Source organism: Diceros bicornis, chromosome X, assembly GCF_020826845.1.
Source record: "Diceros bicornis minor isolate mBicDic1 chromosome X, mDicBic1.mat.cur, whole genome shotgun sequence".
Taxonomy (NCBI): Eukaryota; Metazoa; Chordata; class Mammalia; order Perissodactyla; family Rhinocerotidae; genus Diceros; species Diceros bicornis.
In genome coordinates, this window is record NC_080781.1 from 73358689 (window position 1) to 73372456 (window position 13768).

General features: G+C 35.4%; 1 protein-coding gene across 1 annotated transcript in view; it reads right to left on the reverse strand.

Annotated features, from left to right (window-relative positions):
- The window catches only part of BRWD3 (bromodomain and WD repeat domain containing 3), a 137196-nt gene that overhangs the window by 80009 nt on the left and 43419 nt on the right, over positions 1-13768 (reverse strand). The window contains exon 7 of the mRNA XM_058536252.1: positions 210-370. Coding sequence (XP_058392235.1) covers positions 210-370 — 161 coding nt within the window. The remainder of the gene's footprint in view (positions 1-209; positions 371-13768) is intronic.

Below are 13768 nucleotides of genomic sequence, written 5' to 3' on the forward strand. Positions count from 1 at the left end.
ATTAGATTTCCCAAAAGATAGAGGGCATTATAGTCCACCCATTTACTTATATAGAATGAGAAAAGATTTTCAACTTCCACTAATCTTTTGTTGCATTCATGTGTCTAAAAAGGATGAACTGCTTACAAAGCGTAATTGAATGCTATGAAATCTAGCTTCAAATGTTGTAAATCTTTAATATGCTACAGTATCATAAATTTTAAACTCACTGTAAAAATTCTTCTCCCACTTCGGTCAAATGCTACACAGTAGACAGATGACAAGTGCCCCAGAATTCTCTTATGCATCTTAATGTGCTGGTAAGCAGATGAAGGGAAAATATGGCTGAAGCGACTACATCCGGTTAATTGCCTGGCAGAGGTGATACTCACTGGAAAACATAAAATAGGAGATTCATTCGTTAAAACCTAAAGCAAAACCTACTTCATGAACAAAAAATGAATATTAAGATGAGACAAAACAGGGTTACACACACCACAGCAATTCTACCCTGTGAGAAGTCTAAATTCTATTACACATTTCATGATTTTATGAATTCAAGTTCACTACTGCAAAGCACTAAGCATACTCTTAAATCCCAGAAGTCTGATTTTCTGTTTGCCTTACTATCTTTTCTTAGGTACATTCAAGTTTTGCCTTTCTTGGTACACTGTAGTCAAAGACACTGTCACCTCAAATATATAGGTAAATCTTATTATATCATGAAGAAATTTTAGAATAAAAACTGTACTTGGTTAAATATAATACATCTTAAAAATTATATAGGGAATTTCATGTACTCCTGTCTTACCTCCTCACACCCATCCACCCCATGTACAGCTGTCCCTAAAAATTCAAGAGTAATACAAGAGATTTACACAGTGAAAAGAGAAAGGAAGCTATGATACCACATAGGTTTTCAGTAACAAACAATCCTTTCTAGGCTTGTCTGTAGGTTCTTCTCTTTTTGGTTTCTGAAACTGCAGGCTCTCCCTCTAGTTACCAATGAACTTCTGAGGCTTCATCTCCTATGAGGTCGTCTTAGATCCTGTCTCCTTTTTTTTTGTTTGTTTTGCCCTATTCTTAATTTTCTTAAAAAGCAGCCAGAACAAAGCAAAAGTTTACAGTTCCCCTACAAACATCACCTGGATTCTGTTCACTTCCCTAAAATGGAGATCTTGATCCCCATGCAAGAATTTACAAGCACTCACTTGCTCTGTGAAATTCCTCCAGTCTTCCCTTATACACTGAAAATATTTAACATCCCACACCTTATATTTTAATCAAAATATAAGATCCTTGTAAGTTCAAAGTCACCTTGAGGCAAGGTGACATTTTATCATAGTGCACAAATAATATAGTACAAATAATAATAGCTTTATGTTGAAGCAAGGCAAAATTAAGGCAAGAATTGAGTTGTAGCTAGATTAGCACAATTAGAGCCATGCCACAATCAAAAACACGCAATCTTTCAATGCCTCAATCTTAAGAGCAATGAAGTCTTTTTTTCTGGCAAAGGTAGATCCACTGGCCATGTTAAACTGACAAAATGACAAAAAATGAATGATGAATAGCAAAATCGATGAAACGTTGAATGCAAATCATAAGAACACATTACAGATCTGAGTATTTATGTAACACCGTGAGATGCTGAGTAAATAATGGTAGAAAATCCATAAGCATCTGTACCAGGTAAAAGGATTTCTTTTTGGTAGCGGCTTCCCATCTCAACCTCTAGAAACTTCCACAACTCTAAGCTGGAACTTAGAGACTTTGAGACTTTAGTAATCTTCCTTATCCAGTCAAACATTTCTTACAGCTCTGAGTTCCTTGAGACAATCAACCATTATTTCTGCTCTGCTTTTTTCTATCCATACTTTATAAGTAGATAGAGGAAAAGTGTTACTTTAAGGCAAGGTTTCTCAGCCTTGGAACTATTGGCACTTTGGGCCTGATGATTCTTCATTGTGGGGGACTGTCTGTCTATTGTAGAGTGTTTAGCAGCATCCCTGGCCTCTACCCACTAGATGCTAGTATCACCCCACCACCACCAAGTCATGACAAGCAACAATATCTCCAGAAATTGCCAAACATCTCCTGGGGTGGGGAAAGTGGTTGAAAACCACTGCCTGAAGTATTAAAAAAAATAATAATAACATCAAGAAGAAGAAAAAATCAGAAAAACAACTTTAAGAAGAGGAGCAGAGATAGAAAAAGAAAGAACCAGTGAAAAACAGAGAGGAGAGGTAAATAGCTACCAGAAATCCAGTCATTTATCCAACAAATATCTGAGTTTCTCAACGGCCAAAAGAACACAACTAAGCATATAAACAAAATATTCTTGACCCCATTAAGAGTTAGTATCTCAGGCCCAAACTCGTAAGTCAGGAACAATTACTGAAAACTTGATGCATCTTTATAGTGTATACAAATTAGCTTTTTACTTTTAGGACTCCTTTACAAAGAAAACTAATAATTTAAAAGAAAAAATGGAAATTATTTGCAACAAATATGACAGTCTTAACATTTTAAAACACATAAAACTAACCATCTATAAGAACACCATCAAGATCTAATAGATGAGTGAATAAAGAAAATTAACCGATAAGTCATAATATAGGAAATACAAATAATAAAGTAAGTCACAGAAAACGTTCAACTTTTTTGCCAACTATCAAAAGACATTTAAACGAAAACAACAAAATATAGTTTTACACCTAATAAATTAGCATTTTAAAAATTCTAAAATCTATGCCAGCAATTACTACTTGGAACTGGTATACATCTACATTTCTAGATGCACCATAAAGTGACATGACCCATTTGAAAAATAATCTTGAGAATACACTTTAAGAATCATGAAAATATGCACACCCATTGCCCAACCCCTGGGAATCTATCCTAGGGACATAATTGATTAGCAAAATATAGTTACATGTACAAAACGTTTAATAGAGTACGATTTGTAATACCAAAAAATTATAAATAACCTAAGCCCAACAACAGGGAAACAGTTAAATTATGGGATATGTAATGGACTATTCTATAAGAATAAATAATTAAAATATGAAAACTACAGCAGTGTGGAAAAATTAGGAACAATAAGGAAAAAATATAAAATACTAACTTGTAGGTATAGTATGATTTAAATTAGGTAAAAATATGCATTCATATATGGATAAAGACTAGAAAGAAATGAGAAATGAAACCAACTACTTTGTGATAAAAGTACAGGTAAATTTTAAAAATTTCACTTAACACTCTTAACAATACATCTTTATCTTAAACATGAGTTTTCTACTACGTTCTTCTGTGTCATCATTAACAGTTATTCAAAAATTCTAATATAAGGTATGTGGCATATCTGACAGCAGCATTATCAAATATTCTTTCTTTCTCATCTCAGCAATTTTTTGTTTATTCATCGAGCACCTGACATGATAATATTTATACATTTTTCTCAGTCCTTTGGTAATGTCAATAGGCCTTAGGCTCTATACACTGAGGAGTTCTGTCAACACTATTTTGCATATATTCTCCATTTAGCCACTATTTTTCAGTACTACTGCTTCTTGCTTTTCTTATATATCTACAGAGCACTTTATCAGGAACATTGTCCCCAATTGTTAATGGCTGATAACTAACTATAAAGATACAATTAAAAAGAGTTCACTTTTTGGGCCGGCCCCGTGGCTTAGCGGTTAAGTGCGCGCGCTCCGCTACTGGCGGCCCGGGTTCGGATCCCGCGCACGCACCGACGCACCACTTCTGGCCATGCTGAGGCCGCATCCCACATACAGCAACTAGAAGGATGTGCAGCTATGACATACAACTATCTACTGGGGCTTTGGGGGAAAAAATTAAAAAAAAAAAAAAAGGAGTTCACTTTTGACCAACTCTTGAATATTTTACTCAGAAGAAGTGGATTTCACTCTCCCGGCATGAATATTATATAGCTCCTCTGGGGGAGGGGGATGCTCAAAGTCATTATTCCTGTGCTCAAAAGTAACAATAAAATAAAAGGACGGACACACACACACACACACACACACAATTATCGCTGTGTTGTATCTGAATGTCTCTAACAAATGTACTATTTGAGTGAATTGTTTCTTCTTCTATTATAAGCATACCACAAGTTTAGAGATGAGCAATTTAACTTTCACCCAAACAAAGTATAATGAAGAAACAACTACAAATAAATGAGAAAAAATTCCCACAATCCTATGCTGATATATCCACTATAATGTCATTATTGCATTCTAAAATCTACAGTACTTCAAAGGTATATGATAAGTGTTAGTATATATAATTAATTACCTTGACTAATTACTTAAGTATTTCAAAAACACTACAAAGGGTAAGTAATGTTATCTCAGTCTCTATTTACTACGTAATTTAGCCCCACAAAGTCACAAAAGTAAAATGGCAATACAACTCTCAAAACACTGGTTAAAACAGGGCAACCAATCAACATAATTTTAGTCAGAACGAAATGTCTGCTTCTCCATCCACCGTTGTTAAGGATTTGGCAACCTCAGAAAAATAGTACACTGTATGTATTTAATGACACCTGTGTTTTGGGGAGCTGAGATAGTTATGGTCAGGTTCCAACAATCAACTATAAAGCATTTTCTCTTGAGTAGTGTTGTGAACATGCCAACTTTGTCTTGAAATACTTTAAGAACTTCCCTTTTGAGAGAAACATCCTTGATGTCACAATACATTTCTTTGTATTTAGCAATGTTGACAGATTCAACTAGGAGATAAATTAGTCAAATGTACATATGTATAAAATTTATTTAAATACAAAATATTCTATTCAGAATTTCTTATGTCTCCAAATTTTTTCTTTGAAATTTTGTAGGATAAGCTTCTAAATTGTTCTCTAAAAAAAGATAAGATATATGAACTAATTCAGTGATAGACCAAAATGCTTAAAGATTTAAGTAAGAGCAGGATAAGGCTTATTGTGTGTATTTTACAAATTTATTAAGTCATAGAGATTAATAAACAGCTATCAATGGAATAATTGCCTTCTTTCTTTAAAACATGTATTTGTTGACCACCTACTATGAGCTAAGTACTGTGACAGACACTAGAAATACAGCTTATAAACAAGTCAAACAAGATCCTCATCCTTGTGGAATTTACCTTCCACTGGATGAAGGTTTCATCATTTACCCGATTTCAGAAATGAATAAGATACTTTAAAGGGAAAAGCGATCTACAGAAATATATACAGCTCTCCAAGTGTGTTTTTCTAATAAGCTCTGCAGGTGTTGCTGATACTGTGCTAAGTTTGGGAACCACCAATTCTAGCCCAACCTCCCTCCCCCCAAAATTATCCTTTCTATAACGTATCTGGCAGACGGTCATTCAGCCTCTGCCTAAACACTGCTAGTAAAGAGATTATTATTTCTCAAAAATGGCCAATTCACAGGTTGAGCTGCTCTAATTTTGGGGAGATTCTACCTTTAATTGAGCTCAGTCTCCCTATAACCTCCAGAGAGTCATACAGGTTCTGTCATTGGAAGCTACACTAAAAAAAGTCAAATCCCTTTGTTACATGGTAACCCATGAAATATTTAAAGATAGCTATCATTTGTGCTTTAAGTCTTCTCAAAATGAAAATGTGAAGTCCCCTCTACATTACTCACAGCCATAATTTACAAACACTTCTCTTTCCTATCATCCCCAATAGAAAAACACTCTTTCACCATAAATACTACTGTGGTTGCTTTTTTTCTGAGAAGTCTCTAGTTCATCAATGTCTGAGCCTCTTAAAATAACAAGAGCTGAGCAAAACTTCCAGTGGCCTCGTCAGCACAGAGTACAGTGGATTATTTTCAACTATACTGCTATGAATGCAATTTAAGACTGCAAAGTCTATGTTACTTTTCTAAAACAGCTTCCTTCTACTATCTATTGATCAGATTAAAGAGGAAATAAAGTTAGTTTGGCATTCTTTCTTAGTAAACATATTAAGTTCCTAGTGATAAGTTCTTTCTTTTCTAAGAGTACACAAACCACCTGTTCAATAAACCTGTCTAAAATTTTGCCTGGGGTTAAACCTAAGTTCACCAATATACAATTTCTAGAATCTACTCTTTGTTCCCTTTTGCATACTTGTCCATTGGGTAATTTCCATTTCTCCTGTCCACTCTGATTTCACAAAAAATACCTGCCAGTGAAAATTATTTCAATATATCAGGATTTAATTCACTTGAGCCTCTTAAAACAGTTAGATACTCATGTATCTTGGGTTTTCTTTTCTTTAACCGTGCTTGCTCTACTCTTTACAGTTTAGAGATCATTCTATTTGATAGAGAAAACTAAAACAAAATATGGTTATCTCCAGCTCTTACGTTTCACCAATGAATTTATACCAGCTATTCCTTTCTAAAATCTATAGGTTCCTTCTCCATGTTAATTTGAACTTTGAAGGTGTTTTGGGGTATTCCTATATGGGTCAAACCATATACAATTGTTGATATTCAATCATTTTCTACATAAAGAAAATAGTGATGTTAAATGGCTCAACATAATAGCTATAGTTGCAGTAGGGAGGAATGGGGGAAAATCAAGCATTAGTTTGATCTAAAGGTAAAGTATCCCGCTTCTTTACCTCTCCATGAGGAAAGCATCATCTATACTGTCCAGTCTATAGTATAATCCCATATAGATTTCTCACTCTTTTTACCTCTACCCACTGTTTTTCACAGTATACGTATATTTTGGTCTATGGATTTCTTTTTTTTTTTTTTCTTTTTGTGTGAGGAGATCAGCCCTGTGCTAACATCTGCCAATCCTCCTCTTTTTTTGCTGAGGAAGACTGGCCCTGAGCTAACATCCATGGCCATCTTCCTCCACTTTATATGGGACGCCGCCACAGCATGGCTTGCCAAGCAGTGCGTCGGTGTGTACCCGGGCTCCGAACCTGAGAACCCCGGGCTGCCGCAGCGGAGGGTGCACGCTTAACCCCTTGCACCACTGGGCAGGCCCTATGGATTTCTAAATATGTTTAAAATCCACCGTTACTCCTCACCTTCCAATTAGATCTCTTTTTTTAGAACCAAGTATAAACATTCCTCACATTTTAAGCAATAATACCATTTCAGGTTTGTATCTCTGTATGTTAAATTTTCTGGTTCACTTTGCTGCATTATACCTAATACCTATAAATATCCTACCCAACCCTAATGTTTTATCTTGTGAATTGCTGGTCACTTCCTCCTTTATGGATCTTTTCCATATGTTATACGTGCTTATCGTCATCATATCATTTTTTTTAATTGGGTAATTTTACTAATGTCCCTAACAAATAGTAAAAATAATTGATTTCAGTTTAATTTCCTGTGCTTTCTCAATATCAATTAAGTAGTAATGAACAGTAAAAGGGAGAGAATATAAGGTAATGGTTATCCCATAATAAGCCTTAAATTTTATCAAGAACATATTAAGGAATTAATTAAAACTGAATAAAATTCATATAAAAGTTCTCCTGAAATTTGTCATTTTTTTCTATTAACATTTTAAATGCTATTGAATTACCTTTAGAAATTAAGAATACTGAATGGCCATTGAAAAAAGGAATAGAAAAATGTCATAATTTGAAGTGTATGATATTCTAGTGTATGTTGGATACTAAAACACCATTTCACATATTCAAATTCTATTTGTTTCAAAATTACAATATGGGACACTGTAACCCAAATTAATAAAGTTCAAACCAGACTGACTTTTTTCATGTAGTCTTCAATAATAGCTTTGCCTTTCTCACTCTGTGGCATCCTGAATTTATTACAAAGATGTGCTTCTTTTCTTATGTTACTCCTTTCTTCATTATCCTCTCCATTACTGACATATCCCAACATCTTATAGGAAAAAAACACTACCAATAACCTGTTAAAATCCTAGTGTTAGAAAAAAGTTCCATTTTAGAACATTTGTTGAGTGTGGTACAAGATATACTATTTACTGCCCTAACTAGACTCCCAAATATTAAATGATGATAACAAAACAAAACAAGAAAACCGCCACACTCAATAACAAGGACACTTAGTTTAATAACAATAAATTCAAATCAAGGATTTATTGCAGGGTTGTTGTACTAAGAAAACTTTATTAGTACAGCAGCTTATTCCTAAAATAGTTCAAGACCACAGTCTCTTCTCCTAAATTCAGTCAATCATATCAAAACGCCTAGGTCAGTAAGCAAGAAGAAACAGAAGGATCATTGCAAATGCATAACTTCTCTGAAAAACACCTCAAAGCACATTCCCTTCTATTATCTTCATATATGAAAGACAGAACATTATTAGAACAAAAAAAGATCAGAAAGCATATGTTGAAACATACTGAAACAATTATATAACAGGTAGAGAGGACAAAAATTGTAAAGTAGTAAATAATTTAAAAATTGAGGGGCCGGCCCCGTGGCTTAGCGGTTAAGTGCGTGAGCTCCGCTACTGGCGGCCCGGGTTCGGATCCCGGGCGCGCACCGACGCACCGCTTCTCCGGCCATGCTGAGGCCGCGTCCCACATACAGCAACTAGAAGGATGTGCAGCTATGACACACAACTATCTACTGGGGCTTTGGGGGGAAAAATAAATAAATAAAATATTAAAAAAAAAAAACTTTAAAAAAATTGAGGAAAGTAGAAAAGTGGTAATAAAGTATAAAATATTTATTTTATACTAAATTTAAGGTTTGATATTTTATATACTTAATAAGGAAAAATTTGAATTAGATTTCTAAAATATTTTAAGAGTCCTAGTTTATTGGGGAAGCTATTTGAAAATTAAAATTTTAATTTTAGAATTAAAATGAGTATTTCTTACAGAATCTCATACTCCACGTCATTTCCTGCTAGGACACAAGTATTAACAGCAGAATCCAAATTTAAAGTGCATTAGGAGAGTGATGTCAGCATCAAGGCAGATGAATGGTTCCTATTTTCTCTCCTCTTTGATTAACCACTAATTGGACATGCATAGCTGAACACTAGTGTCACTATACATTACACCAGGACACCTGGGAGATTTCTCCCCAACTGTGCATCGAAAAGTGGGCAGATAGGACCTAAGTGGAAGTTGTGGATCCAATGCAAGCCTAAAATTCTCCAGAAATTCTGGAGCTAAAGAATTCAATTAATAATATGAAGAATGCAATAAAATGCACTGGTAACAGGGAAGACCAGATAGAAGAAAGAATGAATGGCTTGGAAGATGGGAATATAGAAATAATTCAATTAGAAGAGAAGAGAGAACTAAGCATTGAAAAGCAAAGAAACCTTACACAAGCTATTGGATTTAATGAGAAGGGCAAATATAAGAATAATTGGTGTACCAGAAGGAGAAGAAAGGGAAGGGGGGCAGAGTTTATTTAAAGCAATAATAGCTGAGAACTTCCCAATCCTGGGAAAAGACAGGCATACAAGTCCACAAAGCTAATAAAACACCCTATTATCTCAATGCAAAAAGACCTTCTACAAGACACATTATAATGAAAATTTCAAAATCAATGACAAAGAATATTAAAGGTAGCAAGGGGGAAAAAATGAAAGTAACCTACAAAGGAACTCCCAATAGGCTATCAGTGGATCTCTCAGCAGAAACTTTACGCCAGAAGAGTAGGGAATGACATATTCAAAGTGTTGAAAAATAAAATATTCCTGGCTGGCAATTTTTATCTGGCAAAGTTATCCTTCAGGTACGAAGGAGAAATAAAGGTTTTCCCAGAAGGGCAAAAACTGTAGGAATTCACCACCACTAGAACATGCCTTCAAAGAAATGCTGAAAAGTGTTCTTCAAGTTGAAATGAAAATACACTAATAAGTGACATAAAAACATCTGAAAGTAAACAAGATTAGGAAGATTAGCCCTGAGCTAACATCCGATGCCAATCCTTCTCTTTTTGCTGAGGAAGATTGGCCCTGGGCTAACAACTCTGCCCATCTTCCTTTACTTTATATGGGACGCCGCCACAGCATGGCTTGCCAAGCAGTGCGTTGGTGCGCGCCCAGGATCCGAACCTGCGAACCCCGGGCTGCCACAGCAGAGCGCACGCACTTAACTGCTATGCCACTGGGCCGGCCCCCTCACTTGTATTTCTATACACTAAAAATGCAACATCTGCAAACAAAACTATCCCATTCACAATAGCATCAAAAACAATAAAATACCTAGGAATAAATTTTACCAAGGAAGTGAAAGATCTGTACAATGAAAACTACAAGACTGTGGAAAGAAATCAAAGACACAAACAAATGGAAAGATGTTCCATGTTCACGGATCAGAAGAATGAATATTGTTAAAATGTCCATACTACCAAAGCCATGTGTAGATTCATTGCAATTCCTATCAAAATTTCCATGGCATAATTCACAGAAATAGAAAAAAACAATCCTAAAATTTGTATGGAACCACAAAAGACCCTGAATAGTCAAAGCAATCCTGAGAAGGAACAAAGCCAGAGGTATCACACTTCCTGATTTCAAACTATACTATAAACTATAAAGCTACACTAATGAAAATGGTATGGTACTGGCATAAAAATAGACACACAGACCAATGGAACAACATAGAGAGCCCAGAATGAAACCCTAGATATATGGTCAACTAATACTTGACAAGGAAGCCAGGAACACTCAATGGGGAAAGGATAGTCTCTTCAACAAATGGTGTTGGGAAAACTGGATAAACATATGATGAACAATGAAACTGGAACCCTATCTTTATCTTACAGCACTCACAAAAATTAACTCAAAATGGATCAAAGGCTTAAACATAAGACCTGATACCATAAAACTCGTAGAAGAAAAGGTAGGGAAGAAGCTCCTTGACATTGCTCTTGGCAATGATTTTTCAAATATGACACCAAAAGCACAAAGAACCAAAGCAAAGATAAATAAGTCGGACTACATCAAACTTCAAAGCTTCTCCACAGTAAAAGAAACAATCAACAAAATTAAAAGGCAACCTCCAGAATGAGAGAAAACTTTTGCAAACAATATATCAGACAAAGGGTTAAAATCCAAAATACATAAAGAACTCATAGAACTCAATAACAAAAACACAAATAATCTGATTTAAAAAATGGGCAGAAGAACTAAATAGACATTTTCCAACGAAAACATCCAACTGCCCACCAGGTACCTGAAAACATGCTCAACATCAATAATAATCATGGAAATACAAATCAAAACCACAATGACATACCATCTCACATCTGTTAGAATGGCTATTATCAACAAGTAAGAGATAAGTGCTGACGAAGATGTGGAGAAAAGAGAACCCTTGTTCACTGTTGGTAGAAATGTAAGTTGGTTCAGCTACCACGGAAAACAATATGGGGGTAATAAATTAAATTTTAATAAATATAAATTTTAATAAATTATAAATAGAACTACCATATAACCCAGCAATTCCACTTCTGGGTATATACCCAAAGGATATGAAAATAGGATGTTGTAGAAATACATGCACTCCTATATTTATTGTAGTGTTATTCACAACAGTCATGATGTGGAAACAACCTAAGTGTCCATGAAGGGATGAATGGATAAAGAAGATGTGAGGTGTGTGTGTGTGTGTGTGTATACAGACACACACACACACACACACACACACACACAATGGAATATTATTCAGCCATGAGAAAGAAGGGCATCCTTCCATTTGTGACAACGTGAATGGACTTGAGCACATTATGCTGAGATAAGCTCAGACAGAGAAAGACAAGTAGTGTATGATATCACTTACATGCGGAATCTAAAAAAGCCAAACTTACACAGAGAGCAAAATGGTGGCTACCAGGGGCTGGGAGGTAGAGGGACAGGACCGATGTTGTTTAAGGGTACAAACTTGCAAAAAGTAGTAAATAAGTCCTAGGGATCTAAAGCACAGTATAGTGAATATAGACAACAATTTTGTATTATTATCATCAAACTTGCTAAGGGACTAGAACTTAATTATTCCAACCATTAAAAAATGATAATTATGTAATGTGATAGAGGTGCTAATTATTGCTACAATGGCAATCATATTACAATATATAAATGTATCAAATTAACATGTTGTACACCTTAAATTTACACAATGTTATATGTCAAATGTATTTCAATTTAAAAAGTGCATTAAAAAGGCCCATTTTTGTAGAAAGCATAGGTTCAAATAAGCTTTTGATTCAACCATATTAAGAGACAGCTGCCCACAGGTACAATTAGAAATTTAATATTTCTACTCATTTTCTCTATCCTTAAGAAATTTTCATTGTGATTTACATTTAAGTAGTAGATAATAACAACAAAAAACAAACACATAGAGACAGATATTGGATTGGTGGTTACCAGAGAGGAAGGGGGAGGGAGGAGGGCGAAAGGGATAATTCGGCACATGTGTTTGGTGATGGGTTGTAATTAGTATTTGGGTGGTGAACATGATGTAATCTATGCAGAAATAGAAGTATAATGATGTACACCTGAAATTTATACAATGTTATAAAACAATGTTACTGCAATAAACAAAAATAAATAAATAGAATAAAATAAATAAAAAATTAAAAAATAAAATGTAACTGAGTATTGTGCTCTTTAATTCTAGACATAGGAAATGTAGGAGACAGGAAAAACACCTGCCTTTGACAATAAGAAACTGCAAACCTACTATCTGCGATACATGCATGAACCTGGTGGACATTATGCTAAGTGAAATAAGCCAGACAGAGAAAAATTAATATCACATGATCTTACTTATATGTGGAATCCTAAAAAGAAAAAAAAGTTGAATTCATAGTAACAATCCATAGAATGGTGGTGGTGGTTACTAGAGGCTGGGGACTGGAGGAGAAGGGGAGATACTAATCAAAGGGTACAAGCATTCAGTTATAAAATGAAAAAAATTCTGAAAACCAAATATACAGCAATGTAACTATAGTCAATGTAGTGTATACTGGAAATTTGCTAGAGTAGATCTCAAGTGTTCTTATCATACACACAAAAAAATGTTAACTATGGTAGGTGAGGGACATGTTAATTTTTTTTTATTGTGGTAATCATTTCACAACGTAGCCATATATCAAAACATCATTTTGTACACCTTAAATATACACAATTTTCATTTTTCAAAAATAAATAGGGCCCAGCCCTGTGGCGTAGCGCTTAAGTGCTCGCACTCCTCTGCTGGCGACCCGGGGTTCAGATCCTGGGCACGCACCGATGCATCACTTGTCAGGCCGTGCTGTGGTGGCATCCCACATAAAGTGGAGGAAGATGGGCACAAATGTTAGCTCAGGGCCAGTCTTTCTCAGCAAAAAAAGGAGGATTGGCATGGATGTTAGCTCAGGGCTGATCTTCCTCACACACACAAAAAAATAATTAATTAATTAATTAATTAATTAATTAATTAATGGGCCAGCCCTATGGTGCACTGGTTAAGTTTCTGTGCTCCACTTCGGGGGCCCAGGGTTCATGGGTTTGGATCCTGGGCACAGACATACACACCACTCATCAAGCCATGCTGTGGAGGTATCCCACATACAAAATAGAGGAAGATTGGCACAGATGTTAGCTCAGGGCCAATCTTCCTCAAGAAAGGAAGGGAAGGGAGGGAAGGGAAGGATAGGGAAGGAAGGGAAGGAGGGGAGAGAGAGAGAAAGAGAGAAAGAAAGAGAGAAAGAGAGAGAGAAAGAGAGAAAGAAAGAAAAAAATGCAAGCCAACACTAGTGAAGATACTGAGAAGCTAATCTCCATTTCTGAGGCCCTAGGAAGTAGTTTACGTGTAGCCA